Raw genomic sequence first — 20,138 nt, 5'->3', positions numbered from 1 at the left:
TGCTGAACCATCCCAGACAAATGTCTCTCTCCCCTGCTCTTAGACACTTCCCAGAAAGGAGATCCCACAATCTCTGTAGGCCTTGGTCCTAAGACTTACCCATCCTCAAAGACGCAAGCTTCTTCCCATGATCCATCCTATGTTTTCCATGCATCAGTTGTAAACCACTGTTACTTGCCCTGTCCCCTGATGCCACATAGAAAAGCCCATCTCCATACCCTCCATAACCACCTTGCAGGTATATGAAGACTGTTATCAAATCCCTTCCCCCCTGCCTTCAACCTTCTCTTGTCCAGATTAGGATAAACCCAGAAGAGAAAACCCAAATTAAGGAGAGGTCTGGGAGAGATGACGTATGCTGAAAGGCTGTAAGAACTGGGATTCCTTAATCTGTCCGTGTATTTGTGCAAGTGCATGGCCCAGTCGTGCAAGTGAGGCCTCCCTAGGGAAGAACAGAGTACAAAAATCACTGACCCTGACTTAAACTTAATAGAATTGAGGTCTTGTTGCAAAAGGAGTCTGTGTGCAAAAAAACCCCATGGGGTTTATAATGGACAAAAGTTTTACTATTGACCTTTCTAAAACTAGGCCAAGAGTATCGAAAGATGCCATTTCTTTAATCCTGGAGTCACTATAGTTCAGCGTACATCTGTCTTTCAGATTCATGAAACGCTGTCCAGATGCTCAAGAAGGCTGGATTGTATTTCCAATGGTTCATTGAAAGTGATGTCCACACCGACATTAATATTTTCACACAACAGTTAATGTTTTCAGTTAAAGGTAAAAAGCAGTCAGCAGAGCTGTGCCATGGGAGGTCCATAACTCAGAGCAGGTGACAGACAGTAGCATGGCCGGAGAAAGGAGAGCTGGAGGAGTGGAAGCACGAAAGATCATTTAAAAGAGAAGAGGGTCGTGAATTCCTGCTAAATTCTTCATTGCACAGGTGTTAAGCGGATTGTAATGGGCCACAAAGTCAATGACTCCTTCACTGCTGCCTGTCTAGAAATGCTGCTGTCACTGCCATGAAGTTGGCTTTAAACTTCGGGTGCAGCAGGGATCCAAGGAGGGTGCAAGTGTCCCAATGCACCCGCCGGGAACTGCCCCTGCAACTGGCATTGTAGAGGATGGCACGGTTCAGGTCCCATGCACATTGCAAAGGGGACCTCTCACTGTCCCCTAGCATACAGCCAAAGCACGAGCCAGCTGCTTTTGTGTAGGAGGCTGTGCTTAGAGTTGTGGCTCACGCTGGGAGAAAGCAGGGTCCAAGCCCCACCGCTGTGTACGGGGACTCCTCTGGAGCCAGGGAGCGAGAGACTGTTCATCTCTCCTACTAATGCTGAGCGCTGTGCAGAAAAAGTGCAAGGGAGCCTGTGCCTGGTGCGCTGCCTAGATGAAAAGCTCCAGACATCCCCAGGATGCATCGTTAGCACACAATGACAGTGAGAATGTTCATTGCCATTTCATGATTCCTATGTAATTCCTGGATGCAGTTATAATCAATCCCAAAAAATATTATTGATATATATATATATATATATATATATGTGTGTGTGTGTGTGTGTGTGTGTGTGTGTGTTATTCCTCCTTAAGAACTGCTGACGGTCTTATGCCTTCATTCCCTTGGGAGCTCCTTGGGCCAGTTTAGGGAGCCTGAATGTGACTAGTGGAGGGCTTGGATCAACAGGGCCAGCTAGGCTGGGGTGAGACCCCGTGACGTGTCCTACAGTCATGGGCCTGCTTTTGTAGGTCCCCAAGTCATGAGAGGTGGCAGGGAGAGGAGGGGATGGGAGGTGAATGGTTTCTTAATGGGTGTATTGAATGGGGGCTGGGAAAATGTTGGTTGGGTTGGGGGTCGGGGGACGATGGTGTCATGTGTAAGAGGTGGGGGTGGGTGCAGGTGGGTGGATTGCAATTTTTCTGCCCCTGCTTGTCTGCTCAGTCTGCCTCTGAGGGTTTCAGGTCTGGGACATCTCCTGAGGTCCTTTCCCACCCTCATTTTCTAGTACTTTATGCTCATGGTGGCTCCAGGGGAAAGGGGCAGTTGCAGGAGGTCACATCTAGTCCAACCTTGTGATCAAAGCAGGACCAGCCCCAACTACATCTTCCCAGGCAAGGCTCTGTCTGTCTAGATCTTCAAATCCTCCAAGAATGGAGACTCCACCACCTTTCTGGTTAGCCTGTTTCAGTGCTTCACCAGCATCCAAATGAGAAAGTTTCTCCTAATATCCAATCTCAACTTCCCTTGCTGCAACTTGAACCCATTGCTCCTTGTTCATCATCTGCCCCCACTGAGAACAACCCAGCTCCATCCTCTTTGCAACCCCCCTGCAGGGAGGTGAAGGTTGCTAGTCAATCCCCCTCGGTCTTCTCTTCTGCAGGCTAAATCAGCCCATTTCCCTCCGCCTCGCCTCACAAGTCATGCATCCCAAGCCTGCAAACATTTTTGTTGTCCTCTGCTGGACTCTCCCCAATTTGTCCACATCCTTTCTCTATTGGGAGTGGAGGCAAAACCAGACACAGGACTCAGGGTGTTTGCCTTCCTCTGCAGCTGGAGGCATGGCCCCTGTCTAGGATTTCACATATTGATAAGCTTTCATAGAAGCAGAAGATTGGCTCTTGTGGTTCCCCTGCTTTACCTGTGCCAGGTTAGGGGGTTAAGTCTGTGTTGTGTCCGGGGTGAGAGTCTTCTTATGTAATTTCCCACATTATGCTCGTAAGGGATGGTTTGGACAGGGATGATCCTGCCTGGGGAGGGGGATGGAAGAGATGATCCATGAAGGCCCTTCCAGTCCAACTACTTTATGACTGCTTATCTATGACTCTATGCAGCACTAGTGAGGAAAACAGGAAAGACCACTCAGTTGGGAACACTTCTACTAATGCCGCCCAGGATGTCAGCTGAAAGCAACCCATTTTGTTCAGCAAAACACATGAGGGTTTATTCTTGGCCTCTCTGGGACTCCCCTTCCGGTGGGCCACAGGAACAACTAGTTCTCAAGACAATACCCCAAAAATGTGCCTCCAAGAAAAGCTCCGGGCCGCTTAGAATAAACCAAATTATATATTTATAAAATAAATGTTTAATTGAGGTGATTTCTGTGCCACTGGTTTCAGCAAGTAAACCCATCAAAAGAACTAGCTCCACATTTACTTGGTGGGGGTCTTGTCCCCACTAAGCCCACTGGGTGACTGTCCCATCCCTACACTGAATTGGGTCCTCCATGGGTCTTGTTCCCGTTTATACTTCCTGCATTGGAAATGTCCATACACCAGAGGTTCAGTCTGAGTTCAAGTGCAGCAGAGAGTGGGAGAGAGAGAGACCACATGGTGTGCCTCTCATTTCCCACACTAGTGTTGTGCCCGCATGTGGGGGAACATCTGGACCACGCGTGCCTGAATCTCCTTCGTTTTCATCCCATAGACGATGGGGTTTAGCATGGGGGGGATGATGACGTAGAGGTTGGCCAATAAGACGAGAAGGTACTTCGGGACATGGTGACCAAACCGGTGGGTCAGGAAGGAGAAGTAGGCAGGGGTGTAAAACATGAATATCACACAGATGTGAGAGCCACAGGTGTTCAGCGCCTTCATATGGGCACCTCTGGATGGGAGACGTGCGATAGTCCGGAGGATGAGGGCATAGGAGACCCCAATGAAGATGGTATCGAGTCCTGCTGAGAGGAAGATAACTACGATGCCAAGCCAAATATTGACCCTGATGTCAGCACAGGCCAACCGGGCCACTCCCATGTGCTCGCAGTAGGTGTGAGGCATGACATTGTGCCCACAGTACGGCAGCCGCTTCAAGAGGGAGATGACCGGGAAGATGAAACAGAAGCCTCGAGCGACGGCAGCTGCCCCCATTTTCCCCGTGACCGAGCAAGTCAGTATTGCCGTGTATCTCAGGGGGTTGCAGATGGCGACGTAGCGATCAAACGCCATGGCTGCCAGGATGCCTGACTCAGCCACGAAAACAAAATGTATAATGAACAACTGGGTGAGGCAGCCCTCGAAAGAGATCTCCTTGGAGATGGACCAGAAGATGCTCAGAGTTTTTGGCACGCTACTGGAAGATAACAGCAAATCAGCAACTGCCAGCATGCAGAGAAACACGTACATGGGCTTGTGGAGGCTTCGCTCAGTGATGATGGTGAATATCAGCAGAGAGTTTCCCAGCAGGGCCACGATGTACATCAAGCAGAAAGGGATGGAGATCCAGATGTGAGCATCCTCCAAGCCCGGGATGCCGACCAGGATGAAGAAGGCAGGGCTGGAGGTGTTATCATTGGCAGTAGACACACCAGGATGTGCCATCATATTCGGGGTCATGCTAACTTCTCTACCTGTTGGAAAAGACAAGAAGGATCCCTGTCAGATTGACGGGCGCTCGCATGCTGTGCACAAGATTCGTTAACACTAGCATCCATAGCACACACCGGGTCCATATCTGACGATGGGCTTAAGGAATCATAACAGGATCTGAGACAGGAATATGATGTACTCGGGGTGCACGGGACATTGCTTTTATGAAGTCAACAAGAGACAACAAGGGTTGGAGGGACCTCAGGAGGTCACATATAGTCCAACCCCCTGCTCCAAGCAGGACCATGTCACGTCCCCCAGCCCCCAACCATTTTTCATGCCCTGCGCTGGGGATGCGCTGGCTGGGGGAGTAGTTAGCTGATTGCACGATTTCACAATGATTACACACTTAATTTATACAACACAATTTTATTTTAAAACTCTTTGCTACGTATATAACACTGCTTAGCTTTAAGAAACACCACAAACATTAAAAACACAATAATTACATATATCAGAAACAATGCTCCGAATGCACTTCCTTCCCAAACAATGCTATAAGAATTAGTGTTACAAAAACAACTACAATTACAACTAAAAGTTAAATTTGAATCAATACTGTTATTTTTTCATAATATACTTACAATCCTAGAATTCCGAGAAGCCAAATACCAAAATATGGTTTCATTCCTCAGTAGTACGATTTAATGGGTTGGCCTCAGTAGTACGGTTCAATAGGCTGGCCTCAGCAATACGATTCAATGAGCTGGGCTCACCAGTGATAGGACTACGTCCCCTTCCTTCAGTCCCTTTCAGGTGCTCCGCGGCTTCAGCGTGAACTAAGAGATTCGTGTTCACGGAGAGGTTGGATTAGGTGATCAATCTAATCCGACCTTACACTTGCGATTCTTCGTTCGTTGTTCTGCAAGTGAAGTCACCTCCAAATTGGGACAGTAAGTTACAGGTTTTTATTGAGTGAGCTGCCGTCATTGGGCTCCTTCTACTCAACTTATCATACCTCCCAAATTTGGGCTCGGATCTTACTCAACAGAAATTACCTTTGTTGAGCATTTTTTAATTATTCTTGGGGAGACTTCCATATCACTGTAAATACTCTTTTCTTAGCAATTTGGTTAAAAGGCCTTAGGCTTTGATGTCTCGGAATTCAGGATATTTGCTTTCTTTGTAAAAAACTTCTAAAGATACAATTTAAATTAAGACTTTAAGTGAAGTCAAGACATTTCGCACGTAGCTCCGAAACAATGAGCTAGATAAGGAGATAAATCCTATCTTCTTCCTGAAACTGGCTAATGGGCAACCTTTACAAACATTCAAACTATTTCATTCAATATGACAGACTCCAGATGTGGCATCCCCCATGCTGAATAGAGGGGAAGAATCACTGCCCTCGATGTGCTGGCAACACTCATAATAATGAAATCCAAGGTGCTGTTAGCTTTCTTTGCAAGAAGGGTGCATGGCAGGCTCATATTCAGCTTTTTGTGCACTTTCTAATCAGCAGTTCTGCAACAAAGCATCTGCAGGTTGAAAAGTCATAAGCTCTGCACTTAAGATAGTCTCTAGCCTGTACTGATGCATGGGATTGCCCCATCCTGAGGTTCTTTAGCAAAATTTCATTGTTCTGACCCAATCCTCCAACTTGTTAAGGTCACTCTGCAGATGACACCAAGCTGTGGGGAGCAGAGGATACGCTGGAGGGTAGGGCTAGGATTCAAACTTGCTGAGGGTGCGCTCTATTCAATATCTTCATCAATGCCCTGGAAAATGGCATAAAGCCAGCCCCAGGACCAAACCCTGGAGCACTGCACTTGATACCGGCTGCCAACTAGACCTCGAGCCATTGAGCTCGATAGTCCCACCAGAGTCGTAGTCAGAGTCTCCTACCTACCCTACAAACCATTTCATCAGTGGCTTTGTCCACCTGCTGGTCACTAACCGTTTTTCTTTCCGGTAGCCACTGACTGGACACAAAGCCCCAGGAAATCTTTCTCAGGTCAGAAAGCAGAAGACGTGCTGTCCAGATCTCTTGCACAAAATCTTAATTTTCCCCTCCAAAAATTCCAACCACATGATTTCATATTGTTTACTTTTCTTTTCCTGGAGCAAAATGTTCACAAAGATGTGAATGGTAAACAGCCAAGTATCCTCGAGGGAATGAGTGAATGTCACATGGCTGCAAAGAATAGTGGTTTTAGCCCATGCAATGATGTAGGTGATGTAGATTTGATTTTATTGTAAAAGAAAACATTGAGCCGGGATTGAGAGGCTAAGTGTTGTTTGCAAACTAAGTGTCTGAGGGGCTGGACACTGTCCAGCCTGCAATCCCCTGCCCCAGCTGCACAGAGCTAGCACCTGGCCCACTCTGTGCTGTCATTGCATGCAATGCAAGAGGAAAGAGCAGGGCAGAATCAGACCCAGGGTGAAAGCAGTGGAGACCTTGATTTTGAACCCTGGCAACAGGGCTGCAGATCCAGTTCTGCTCTGGTCTTCAGGAACCTAGAGATAGAAAAGAGCATCTTGGGTATGTCCTCTCCTCTCTTCATCCACAAACGGGAGTATCTGAAAAACATCTGGCCTCTGGCTGGCTGTCAGTGTTTCCCCCCAGCCCTGGGGACAGGGCTGTGGCCCCACTCTCTTGTTCTCATGTGCTTCATCCATGGAGTTTAGTCCATCCACCATGCACCAAGGATGCCCTGATCTGCAGCTGGGCTTCCTGGTACTATTATTATTTTCTTTCTAGAAGGAACCAGCACAGGACTTTCCCTCTTTGCATAGAGGAGGCTCTTGGGGAAGGCTCTGCAGGATGGGTCTGGGATGATCTTTGCTATGGGGTGAACTAGACGCTTATACCCAACAGGGCTTGGAACAAGAGACAAAACATTTGTTCAAGCAGGAGCTCACTCTACGTGCCAGGCAAGGACAAGCCATCAGAAATCCCACTGCAGAAATCCCATCTCTCAGCCCAGGACCTGCATCTTCCAGGCACTTTTCTTCCCAGTTGCAGCTCCCCTGCCTCTCTTTTTCCTCCCAGTCTCCTCCCAACAACCCTGCTGCAGGAAAAGGCTGCCCCAAAGCCAGAGAGCTCACCTGGACCATGCCTACACGCAGAGGGAAGGATGCCTGCTTCTGCCACAGGTGAGAGCTGCAGGCACAAGACCTCAATGATGAGCCGGGGTGTTTCTACTTCTCTGTCACCGTCACCGTCCCCGCAGGGTCTTGGAGCCAGCTGGGAATTGCAAGGCCCTGGTGCTTGTGCCTGCAGCCCTGATTGCTGTGTGAGCAGGATCGGGGATTAACCCTCCCTCTCCCTCCCGTTGCTGGAGGAATTTCACCCTGTGATACTGTTGAGAGAAGCGGTTGTGTCGGGCTTGTGTAGACTGGCTTTTATTCCTATTGATGCCAGCTCCATGGGTCATTTGCCTCCGTCTGTGTAGCAAGAAATGAAGGTGCTGAGGGACACCACATTTGTCTATACCCACCTGATGTGTGACAATCACAGACAACAAGGTTGTGACAGACTAGGGGGTCCCCGAGGGTCCTCCAACCCCCTGCTCAGGCCAGAAGCATCCCAGACAAGTATACCTCTCCCCTGCTCTTAGACACTTCCCAGAAGGGAGATCCCGCAACCTCTATGTTTTCCATGCATTAGATACCTACAAAGATGCAAGCTGCTTCCCAATATGCATGCTAACACTTACCTGCGCGGTGGTTATGAAGAGGGTAGAGATGGGCTTTTCTCTGTGGCTGCAGGGGATGGGGCAAGGAACAGTGGTTTACAACTGAAGATGGGTATCTGAAGACTGCTAGCAAATCCCTAGCTCCCTGGCTTCAAGCTTTTCTTGTCCAGATTAAGGAATCCTGGTTCTTGCAGCCGTTCAGCATATGTCATCTCTCCCAGACCTCTCTTTAGGACAAACCCAGAAGAGAAAACCCAAGTTAATCTGTCCATGTGTTTCCTAAATTGTGTGGCCCAGTCCAGGGCCCACTAGTGCAAATGAAGCCTACCCAGGGATGAACAGAGTACAAAAATCACTGCCTCGGACTTTTACTTTCTGCTATTGGCCTTTCTTTTGCAACTGCTGGTTCATATTTAGCTAATTGTGCATTATAACCCCATGGTCTTTTCTGCAGTTCTTCAGCCTGACCAGTCCTTTCCCAGTCCATATTGCGTATGCAATTGTTCTGTCTTAAGTCCAACACTTTCCATGGCTTCTTAGTACATTTCTGATGTGCTTAGAGCTGGAATTGGATGGCAGTTGCATCTGCTTTATATGGATGCATTTCAATTTCTAAGCTTCCCAACCACCTACAATTCTGTTGCAAAGATCAGCCAGGCATCTTTATTTTTGAGTCCAGCTACATTTTAATGTTCCCCAAAACATACCAAATCCTAGGTCCTTTTCTGAGTCCCCTCCCTTGGCCAGCCTGGAGATGTGAAGCTGGACAACTCTGTAGGTCAGGCAGGGGGGTAGGGGCTTCAGGCAATTGGTGCTGGTGACCAGCGAGTGTTTTAGGACAACCAATGGCAGAGATAGGTTTTTTGGCTTCCTGGGGCCAGTGGAGAGCATGCGACAACCCCAGAAAAGAAGAGGGAGGGTCACTCATCTCTACAAGGTCCTGCTTCTTTCAGGGCCTCATCAGGACCCGACTAGTTCACACCATGCTGCTCTTACTCTGTGATCTCCAGAGGGTTGTTTGTAACATTTCTCTTTGCTCCAAATAACTTCCCTTTGCTCCTGATAACGTCTCAGATGGGCATGTTGTACTCTGAGCCATGCACTTTCCTTCCATAAATATCAAAGGGTTCCAAACCAGGAACATGGCACTAGAAAACCTGGCTCCCAAGACAAGACTCAGAGTGAGACCCACCTGGGGAGAGACTCCCAGGCCCGTGCCACAATATGTATGGGTTTTCTTGGGAAGTAACTGCATGTGGGCTTCCAGGGCACAAGCTCCCCCACAGTAATTGCCTGTATGCATGTACTTACTCCATGCTACCTGAAAACGAACTTGCTCTAGTTCTGAAATGGAAATTGAATCCTAGCCCTACCCTCCAGCATATCTACTGCTCCCCCCAGCTTGGTGTCATGTGCAAACCTGTTTCCTTACTCCGCTTCCGAGTGACCTTGACATATTGCAGGACTTTGAAGGATTGCACTTGTCCTTGTTGAACCTCATGGGATTTCTTTTGGACCACTTTGCACCGGTGCATGGGATTGTTCTGTCCTGTCTGGGGGTGACGGGCTGGGCAGCAGCTTTGCAGAAAAGGACCTGGAGGGACAGGGGACAAGAAGATAGACAGGAGCCAGCAGTGTGCCCTTGGTGCCAAGAAGGCTACCGGCATCCTGGGCTGCATTGGCAGGAGCAATGCCAGCAGATCGAGGGATGTGATTCTTCCCTCTACTTGGCACTGGTGAGGCCACATCTGGAGTCCTGTGTCCAGCTGTGGGCCCCCCACTACAGAAAGGATGTGGACACATTGGAGAGAGTCCAGTGGCAGGCAGGAAAAATGTTTTGGGGGCTGAGGGACATGACTTATGAGGAGAGGCTGAGGGAAATGGGCTGATTTAGTCTTTCTTCTCTTCTGCAGACTGAGGGGGATTGAATAGCAGCCTTCACCTCCCTGCAGGGGGGCTCAAAGAGGATGGAGCTGGACTGGTCTCAGTGGGGGCAGAGGACAGGACAAGGAGCAATGGGCTCATGCTGCAGCAAGGCAAGTTGAGGTTGGCTATTAGGAAAACTTTCTCACTAGGAGGGTGGTAAAGCACTAAAACAGACCTCCCAGAGAGGTGGGGGAGTCTACATCCTTGAAGGTTTTGAAGACCGGGCTACACAGAGCTTTGCCTGGGTGATATAGTTGGGGCTGATCCTGCTTTGAGCAGGGGGTTGGACTAGATGTGACCTCCTGAGCTCCCTTCCAGCTCTCCTTGTCTATGATTTAATGCTTCTACATTGAGGAGCAAGCTACATCGTAGTAGACCCTCGGGAAAAAATGCACCGAGGCAGCTACCAGGCAGCATCTGCTGCTCTGTACATTACCACAAGAGAAATGAGGGTGTGAACTTGCTGGTAGAGCCCTGTCCAAGGAGAAAAAAAACCATGATTAGTCCACAACCCTGATGACCTGGTCATTGTGCTGTGATTGCTACATCCTTGTTTTCCACATGCTGCACTTGTGGGTTCCTGCTGTCGAGGTCCTGGGTTGAAGGTACCCACGTGAGTGCTAGACATTAAGGCACTTTGCAGTACAGCCTTGTGATGTACCCTCTGCTGTCAGCTCAGGTGCAGCATCTAGCGTGAGCTTCTGGGTCCTTGGATGTGAAGACCTGGACTTTTAGTCCTTGACCCCCCTTGTAGTCTGAGAGAGCTGCCTTCTGCCTGAGATCCTAGAAGGGAACTTTGCTGGGTGTGACTTTACTAGCTGTATTGCTATCGACTAATAAAGGGTTTTTGTTGAAGAATTGATCAGTACTTTGGGTGCACTCCATCCCCTTGAATAAGTAAAGTCTGTCTCTAGTGGGTTATGGAATAGAGAAAATCCCACACAATTTACTGATTCGTTTTGATGCACTGGCTGGGGGAGTAGTTAGCTGATTGCACGATTTCACAATGATTACACACTTAATTCATACAACACAATTTTATTTTTAAATTCTTTGCTATGCATATAACTCTGCTTAGCTTTAAGAAATACTACAAACATTAAGAACACAATAATTATGTATATCAGAAACAATGCTCTGAATGCACTTCCTTCCCAAACAATGCTATAAGAATTAGTATTGATTCAAATTTAACTTTTAGTTGTAATTTAGTTGTTTTTGTAATACTACTATTTTCATAGAATTCTGGGATTGTAAGTATATTGAGAAGCCAAACACCTAAATATGGTTTCATTCCTCAGTACTACAGTTTAATGGGTTGGCCTCAGTAGTACGGTTCAATGGGCTCGCCTCAGTCCTATCACTGCTGAGGCCAGCCCATTGAATCGTATTGCTAAGTTCACGCTGAAGCTGCAGAGCGCCCGAAAGGGACTGAAGGAAGGGGACTAAGAGATTCGTGTTCACGGCGAGGGTGGTTCAGGCGATCAGTCTAATCCGGCCTACACTTGTGATTCTTCCTTCGTTGTTCTGCAAGTGAGGTTACCTCCAAATTGGGACAGTAGGTTACAGTTTTTATTGAGTGAGTTGCCTTCCTGGGCCACTCCTCCCCAAACCTGTCACTACTCCCAAATTTGGGCTCGGATCTTTCTCAACAGATTCTTTTGCTTGGTAATTCTTTTCTTTCCAATTTTTTCAAAGTAATTAAAATGATCAACAAAAGAAACTGGGGAACTTCCATACCACTGCAAGTGACAAAGGCCCTAGGGTTTGATCTCTCGGAATTCGGGATATTTGCTTAAGGGTCATTTTTAGGTTCTCTTTGGCTAATGGGCAACTAAGTCTTTGTTAAAGGCCTCAACTCTTTTATCTTTAAATTCAAGTCAGGACCTTCTGCACGTAGACCAAAACAATTACAAACATTCAAACTATTTCATTCAATATGACAATTTAGGAAGAAGACAAGATTTATCTTCTTATCTAGGCCATTGAGCAAAGTCTTTGGGCCATGACACCTAGGTCTCCTCCCAGTTGGCTTGTTCTCTCTCCAGCCTCTCTCCTCTCATCCTACCTTTCTTGTTCCCAGGTCTCAGAGAGCCTTTTTCTCAAGGCGGCCTCCCATGCTCACATGTCTTCATGTCCTCCCAGGATGCCAGAAACTGCTGGAGCCTCACTGGATTCAGGACCAGAAACCAGAGCCTCCTGGCTGTTTTCACATGCAAACTGGCTCCTTATGTTGTTGATGACCCATTCCCCAGCTGAGAGAGACAGCTCTCAGATTTGCTCTAAATGAAACCTAGGAGTGAAAGTAGCTCATTGTTTTGCAAGAAACAAGCCAAACAGAGAAACAGAAGCATGCAATATTACCGTGACATGAACACACTTAATGCAAAACTATTACAAACTTCATGGACTCAGGTTCTCTCCATGATCTGGAGGGACAATGGCAGATTTAATACTGGTTGAAGCAATGTAGATTTTTGCTGAGGGCAAATATCTGCTATTCCCCCAGTCTGACCACTCATCAAACACGTGTCATGGGAACCTCAAAGGAGAATTGACCTCACAATACAGTGTACAAATGGCAACAGGTGAGCTGTGAGATGGACAGGGGGTCATTCCCTTCTGTAAGTTCCCTCTCATCCCATGTCTCAAGAAACCCCCTGGTCAGTGACCTAGCTCGGGTTGCTGAGCATGAACCTGGGCTGATACCAATCATTATCTGGGAGAAGGCACGGGTCACCCGTTCCTGGATTGGTTTGGTTTTCACCCCATAAATTATGGGGTTGAGCATGGCGGGGACGACCACGTAGAGGTTGGCCAGCAGACTGGCCCCAGTGTCCCCCATTGCATCCACAAAGCGATGGGCATACCAGGAGAAAAAGGCCGGTGTGTAGAAGATGAGTGTGACGCAGACATGAGAGCTGCATGTCCCAGTTGCCTTGCGCCTGGCCTATTTTGCAGGGCTGGATGTTGTGCTCATTACTGTGTCCTATAGCCTCATCCTCAGGGCCATCTTTCAGCTCCAGTCCGAGAGACGGCTGGTGGGCAACCCATATCAAATGTTGACCCTGATATCCGCACGGGCCAGCCGGGCAATGCCCATGTGCTCACAGTACGTGCGAGCCATGATGTGATGTTCCCTGCTATCTTCCTCCTCCGGAGGCTGCCCTACTGTGGACATGATGCAAAAGTCTTTCAAAACAGCAACCAGGGTTATTTTCCCAATCACGGAGTAAGTTAGGATAGTTGCGTATCTCAGGGGGTCGCAGATGGCCATGTACGGGTCAAATGCCATGGCCATCAGGATGCCCAACTCTAAAATAAAGATGAAGTAGATCAAGAACATCTGGGTGAGGCAGGTGTGGAAGGAAATCTCTATTGAATAGGCCCAGAGCACACTCAGGGTTGTAGACATGGCGCTGATGGACAACAAGATATCAGCAAGGGCCAGCAAGGCAAGGAAGATGTACATGGGCTTGTGAAGGCTGGGCTCGGTTGTGATGACAAGCAGCAGGACAGAGTTGCCGAAGAAGGCAGAACGGGAGGGAGATCCAGATGTTCAGAGCTTCCATGCCTGGAAAACCAGAGCTCATTTCCCAGACTCCCAGAAAGGTTTGTATAGGAAAGAGCTGGAGCTGCAGGAGCGCTGTCTCGCAGCCACATGGAAACTCCCTGCCTCTCACCCCCGCTGCATCCTCCTCCTGCAGCACTCAAAGAGGACTCACCCAGCTCCTGCCAGTCCCGGGAGTGAGGATGCTCCGCCTCTGATACAGGCAATGGGAAGTCGACACAGACCTGGGCTAAATGCTGAGATATTTATGTTGACGACAAGTCCCAGCGGGGCCTGAAATCATCTCCCCACAGCAGACTTTTGTGTGATGGCTTGGGGGTGGAAGTGCTGGCACAGCTGATCTGCCTTGGCTCCACTGTACGTCCTTCTCTTCATGGAGGACACAGTGTGGTGGGAGAAACCTCCCTAAGGTTCGTTGTCTAGCTGTAATTTGATTGACAGACAACGCGGGTAAAGAAAGACAGCTGTTTATTTGCTCGAGCAAAGACCATAAAGCCAGCAAAAGGCAAAATGGCCCCCCCCTAAGGGTGAGGTGATCTTTTATACTTATTACAACAAGGCAAGACTTTATGGTTAACAAAAAAAGCAATACTTGGGCGGTGCTTTTCAAATCTTTGTAACAGCATATTTCTATTAAGCTGACATAGCACTTTTTTAAAAGCTAAAAGTTAAGTAACAGTAACATTATAATATGTTAGCAAAACCTTACACAGTAGTAGATACTTCTCAAGGACACAACCAGTGCACCCAGAATAATGGTTTCCCTGTCTTATCTTACTTCTTGCTGTAGTTGATTTTTCAGCACACAGACACAGATCCACGTTTTAACTCAGAAAATGCTTAATACAGTAAAATTGATTACTTGACACAAGCAAAGGCTTAGCTATCAATCTGCCTTGGGGTCAGCTGCATTGCTAGGCCACAGGTCATGCCTTGTATTCAGCTGTAAAGCTAATACTTCTTAATAATCTAAATTATTGTAAACCTAACAGTATGCGTATCAGAAAACTATTCTATTTCAGGGTAATAACAAACCTGCGCACTACAACAGCCAGGAATATCCTCCCCCAACCCCATTGATGCCATATTGCCATGCTGTCTAGATGAGGTCCCACTCAGGCTGGATGGGACCTCATGAGGTGCCATCCAGCACAGCCTCCGCCTGACTTTCCTATACTCGTATAGGGTCAGAGAGATGCTCAGATGGCTATGGTGACAGTGGGCCAAAGGCAGGATCAGCCTTGGCTAACCCATCCCAGCCACATATCTGTCCAACCTGCTCTTAAAGACTTCCAGGCATCGAGATTGGGTTATTGCAAATTCAGAGAAAGTTTCTGACTCTGCATGACTTCTCCAGGGGCTGGTTGCAATGCTCGACCCCACTCAAAGGCAAAGCTTAAGGCTGCAGTGGAAGGTGGGCACCAGATTCACTGCATTGGACTTGGGGCAGGGAGATTTCCAATGCCCATGTTTCAGGGGCTGGATCCTTCCCCAGGTGGGGCCTGAGCTATGGTCCAAGGCTGGGCTGCATCACTCACACGAACCACTGTCACCTTGGGCTGATACCAGGCACGCTTGCAATTCAGAGCTGAACTAGAAGGAGTGGGGAGGGAAGTGCAAACTGGACCCCTCCCTGTGCTCTCACGAATCAGCACTGATCTACAGAGCGCAGTTTGGGAACTGCTGTATGTGTCCATCCTTCCTCCACTGTTCCTACAAAACAATGAACAATGGGCTCAAGTTGCAGCAAGGGAAGTGGAGTAAAGTTTCTCCTAATATCTAACCTCAATTTCAGTGCTTTACTACCCTCCTAGTGAGAGTTACCCAGAGAGGTGGTGGAGGTTTTTAAGACCCAGGTAGACAAAGCCTTGGCTGGGATGATGTAGTTGGGGCTGGTCCTGCTTGGAGCAGGGGGTTGGACTAGACGTGACCTCCTGAGGTCCCATCCACCCTCATTTTCTATGGTTTTATGATACATGTCCGGTGGGCCATGTTCCCTGCTGGGTAGCACAGCTGAGGAGCAAAAGGCCAGAGGGAGTGACCAAGGAGGGGTGATTGCAAGAAATCCAGGTAGATGTGGTTAACACCATGAAGCAAGGAGTGGATTTTGGGAAGGACACGGCTTGGCTGGCTGACAGGAGACCCTACCAGAGAGGGACCTGTCAGCAGCTACTGCATACTCTGATCTCTGCCCAAACCAGCAGCTCTGCCCTTGGACTGGCCTTGCACAGAGGATGCTTACTGCTCCTATTCTGCCTGAGACCTCAGGATGCTCCGAGACAAGGAGTCTGACTCTCCTGTGGTCAGAGCAGCATTCGAGCCAGGTGTCACGGTCCAAGCAGTAGCACCTCTGCTAACCCCGGGGGGGCAGGGGATTTCCACAGCTCTCTAGGAGAGAAGTAGAGCAGGTCCCCTGGGAATTAGGCAGTCGGAAGAAGAGGAACAGCTGGACTTTATAAAGGGCTGCAGAAAGGGGTGATCAGAGGAACAAAGCCATGCAGGCGTCGCAGGGTCTTCTGGATCTCCGAGCGACTGCTGCATCCAACACAGCCTCCCTGCATGTGTGCATGGACATCATCACCCTGATCAGGTGCCAAAGGGAACATGGTCTTTGCCCATTTCCACAGCAATTGCCATGTTTAACCTCACATGTAGGGCCCCAAGGAGAGGGCACTGGGCTGGGAAATGGGAGTCCACCCAGTATCTCATCCCCAAACTCACACAACAGCTCCCCGGAGGGGCCGAGAAAGTGGCTCATCCTCTCTCCTCCTTGTAGGCCTTGCTGGAGCACCGATCAATATAGGCTGCTCACACAAAGGCTTTGCTAAAGCATTGGCCTGACCAGGACTCACCAGCAAACCTGACTTGACATGAGCCTGCCAAGTTTCATTTATCCTGCCTCAGAGATGGGGGGAGAGATGATGATACAGGGTAGGATACCAGTTCAGTACCAGGATGATAAGGTGGAAACAGGAACATCCAGGTTGGGATGTGAAACAAGGCCATGGTGCAAGACAGTTTGGGACGTTGTAGGTCCAGGCAGGATGCAATACATCATTTGTTTTGATCACTGTATAAAAGGAGAATTGGAAATCAGGGGCAGTTTGTAGTGGCCTGGGGGAACCTGCGTGGGGTTGTTCTGATGTCCTTGTCACGGGTACAAACAGTTTAGTGACAAAGTATATCTGTTAGACCAGGCACTATTGCAACACAATTTGGCCTAAGATCTGACCAGGTTTATTGTCTACCCTAACCCAGATTGTGGTCGTTCTTTACGACAAGATTAGTGTTGGGATCTACTGGCTGTGACGTTGGCTGGCTCTGCAGTTCCTAAAATTTCAACGCTAACAGCACATCAATAACACCCAATGAAGACACCAGCGATGATGACACTAATAAAATGCACTGAGCTGTTCGTACATAAATCTCAAAGAGTTTCACAAAGGTGGTGTCCTCACAGAAGGGCTCAGGGAAGGTGAGGGATGTTATCTGGGATTATTAAAGCATGCATACATTATATATATATATAGATCACACACAGCAATAAGCTAGAACATGATACAAGGTACATCGAAAACCTAGCTGAGATGAGAGAAGGTCTGTGATATGCAGGTACTGACATCGTGGCTGGGTTAAAGACAGCGTGAAGTATCCTAAAACCATGGGACATCCTGGGTCACCAAGTGCAACCCCTGCTCTTATAAGCAACCATGTTCTACCATCTCGTGAATTTGTTTAGCCAGCTCCATCTTCACCTGGTTGGGGTCTTAGCCCCACTACCCCCGCTGGATGGAGGTCCTGATTCTCCAATGTAAACATCAGGATCAGGACCCCAATAGTTCTGGTTCCCACTTTCATGTGGTCTCTGTCCCAGTGACTCATGAAGAAAGGAGGGTCAGTCCCAGTTCATTGCCAAACACTCACTGGGGAGCACCTCTGCCCAGTGCCAGCCCATAGGGCTGCATTCAGCATCGTGCCCACATCTGAAGGAGCATCTGGGCCACGTGCCCTCGAATCTGCTTGGTTTTCACCCCATAGACGATGGGGTTCAACATGGGGGGGACGATGACATAGAGGTTGGCCAGTAAGATGAGAAGATGCTTTGGGACGTGGTGACCGAACCGGTGGGTCAGGAAGGAGAAGAAGGCGGGGGTGTAAAACATGAGTATCACACAGATGTGAGAGCCGCAGGTGTTCAGCGCCTTCATATGGGCACCTCTGGATGGGAAATGCATGAGTGTCCAGAGGATCCTGAAGTAGGAGAAAGCAATGAAGATGGCATCTATTCCCGCCGAGAGAAACGCAGCTGCCACGCCATACCAGATATTGACCGTGATATCAGCACAGGCCAGCCGGGCCACTCCGATGTGCTCGCAGTAGGTGTGAGGCATGACGTTGTGCCCACAATACGGCAGCCGCTTCAGGAGGAAGATGACGGGGAACATGATACAGAAGCTCCTAGCGAGAGCTGCTGCCCCTATTTTCCCTATGACCGAGCGAGTCAAAATCACCGTGTATCTCAAGGGGTTGCAGATGGCGACGTAGCGATCGAATGCCATGGCCAGCAGGATGGCCGACTCGGCCACAAAAACAAAATAGATGCAGAACATCTGGGCAAGGCAGGCATGAAAAGAAATCTGCTTGGAGATGGACCAGAAGATGCTCAGAGTCTTGGGCACGGTGGTGGTGGACAACAGCAGATCAGCCGCAGCCAACATGGAGAGAAACACATACATGGGCTCGTGAAGGCTTCGCTCGGTGATGATGGTGAATATCAGCAGAGAGTTTCCCAGCAGGGCCACGATGTACATCAAGCAGAAGGGGATGGAGATCCAGATGTGAGCATCCTCCAAGCCCGGGATGCCGACCAGGATGAAGAAGGCAGGGCTGGAAGTGCTATCGTTGGCAGCTAACATGGTAGGAGGCAACATCTATTCAGTTTCATGTAGATTTCCCCACCTGTGAGGGAACAAGAGCATATTCCCCATCAGATTGGCCCAAGTATGGGTTTGATGAGGGGTTATATCCACCCAGACTTCAGCCCTTTGCTGGTTAGCCAGGCTGGAGGGGATGCCCTTTTGTGTGAAAACGTAGGAAGCCCAAAAATGCTCAGGAAAGCCTGCCCAGCACTTGACATTTTTTACTTTGCCGACAAAGGCCCAGGGGATGATCTCACAATTGGTACCAGTCATCAGGAAACACCCCTTCTTCTTTCCTCTGCAGGCTCCCCCGAGCTTGCTGACTTACAGTGGGGAAAATCACAGAATCACAGAAACTGAGGGTGGAAGGGACCTCGGGAGGTCACATCTAATCCAAGCCCCTGCTCAGAGCAGGACCAGCCCAACTACGTTGTCCCAGACAACTCTTTGTCGAGCCGGGTTTAAAAACCTCCAAGGATGGAGATCCCACAACCTCTCTGGGTGACCTATTGCAGTGCTTTACTACCCTCCTAGGGAGAAAGTGTTTCCTAATACCCAACCTCAACTTCCCTTGCTGCAACTGGAGCTGTCATCCCCCCCCACTGAAACCAGTCCAGCTCCATCCTCTTTGCAACCCCCCTGCAGGGAATTGAAGGCTGCAATCAAATCCAGCCTCAGTCTTCTCTTCTGCAAACTAAATCAGCCCATTTCCCTCAGTCTCTCCTCACCAGTCCTGTCCTCCAGCCCCCAACCATTTTTGTTGCACTCCACTGGACTCTCTCCAATGTGTCCACATCCTTTCTGTAGTGAGGGGCCCACAGCTGGACACAGGACTCCAGATGTGGCCTCCCCAGGGCTGAATAGAGGGAAGAATCACGTCCCTCCATCTGCCAGCAATGCAATGCCAATGCAGCCCAGGATGCCGGTACCCTTCTTGGCATCAAGGGGCACACTGCTGGCTCCTATCCATCTTCTTGTCCCCTGTCCCCCCAGGTCCTTTTCTGCCCAGCCAGTCACTTTATAAATCTATGGTGCATGCACACCTTGAAGGCTGTGCCCAGTCCTGGGCCCCACACCTCAAAAAGATGATAGAGGATGTCCAGAGAAGGGCAGCAAGGATGATGAGCGGTCTGGAGAGACTCCTAACGAAGCCAGACCCGGTCAGTTTAGAAAAACACACTTGAGCGGAGGGGCATGAGATGGGTTTGACAAAATACTAAATGGAAAATAACAACAAGAGAGTCAGTAATAAATCCCTATTGATGTTCATTTTAAACTGACTACCTGCTCATTTCCTTTTTTGGACCCCTAATTCTTATTCAGGGTGATAATGAATTTCTCTCACAATGGGGGCAACGAGTCCCGTCCTTTTAATGACACAGAGGCGGTGCACGCTGGCAGGTCAGCCAGATTCACCAAGGGGCTGGACGCGTTCTTGGAGGAAAGGGGCATTAGTAGCTACTGAGGGGCACGGCCTCTGCATCGGAGCTTCCTGCATCTTAAATGCTGGAGGCTGCAAGTGAAAGAGGAACATGACAAAGAAAACCCTGGTCATGCTCCCTTCCAGCCTCCACTCTCTGTGACACTGGAGACAGCATGGTCCGACCCCAGTTAGACCTGTTAGTACCATCAGTCAAGAAAGTATGTCCACACGAGCGTGAGCCTGGGACTCCGGTTTCTTTGCAGCCACATCCATGCATCCAGCACGGGGAGGGCAAACAC

At 48.9% G+C, this 20,138-nt stretch overlaps 2 protein-coding genes and 1 pseudogene across 2 annotated transcripts; all 3 read right to left on the bottom strand.

Annotated features, from left to right (window-relative positions):
* Positions 1-3,348: 3,348 nt before the first annotated feature.
* Positions 3,349-4,293, bottom strand: LOC102372107 (olfactory receptor 52B2-like). The gene has a single exon (XM_006036716.2). The coding sequence runs from the start codon at positions 4,192-4,194 to the stop codon at positions 3,349-3,351; it is 846 nt and encodes a 281-aa protein (XP_006036778.2). The 5' UTR covers positions 4,195-4,293.
* An 8,036-nt stretch (positions 4,294-12,329) lies between these two features.
* Positions 12,330-16,503, bottom strand: LOC102371864 (annotated as a pseudogene).
* A 959-nt stretch (positions 16,504-17,462) lies between these two features.
* LOC102371612 (olfactory receptor 52B2-like) lies at positions 17,463-18,428 on the bottom strand. Its single transcript, XM_006036715.2, has one exon. It carries the CDS (start codon positions 18,426-18,428, stop codon positions 17,463-17,465), a length of 966 nt encoding a protein of 321 aa, XP_006036777.2.
* Between the last annotated feature and the right edge of the window lie 1,710 nt (positions 18,429-20,138).

This window comes from Alligator sinensis, unplaced genomic scaffold, assembly GCF_000455745.1.
Source record: "Alligator sinensis unplaced genomic scaffold, ASM45574v1 scaffold1404_1, whole genome shotgun sequence".
NCBI classification, from domain to species: domain Eukaryota; kingdom Metazoa; phylum Chordata; order Crocodylia; family Alligatoridae; genus Alligator; species Alligator sinensis.
Note: the sequence above shows the minus strand (reverse complement) of the source record. Positions and strands in the feature narration are given on the sequence as shown.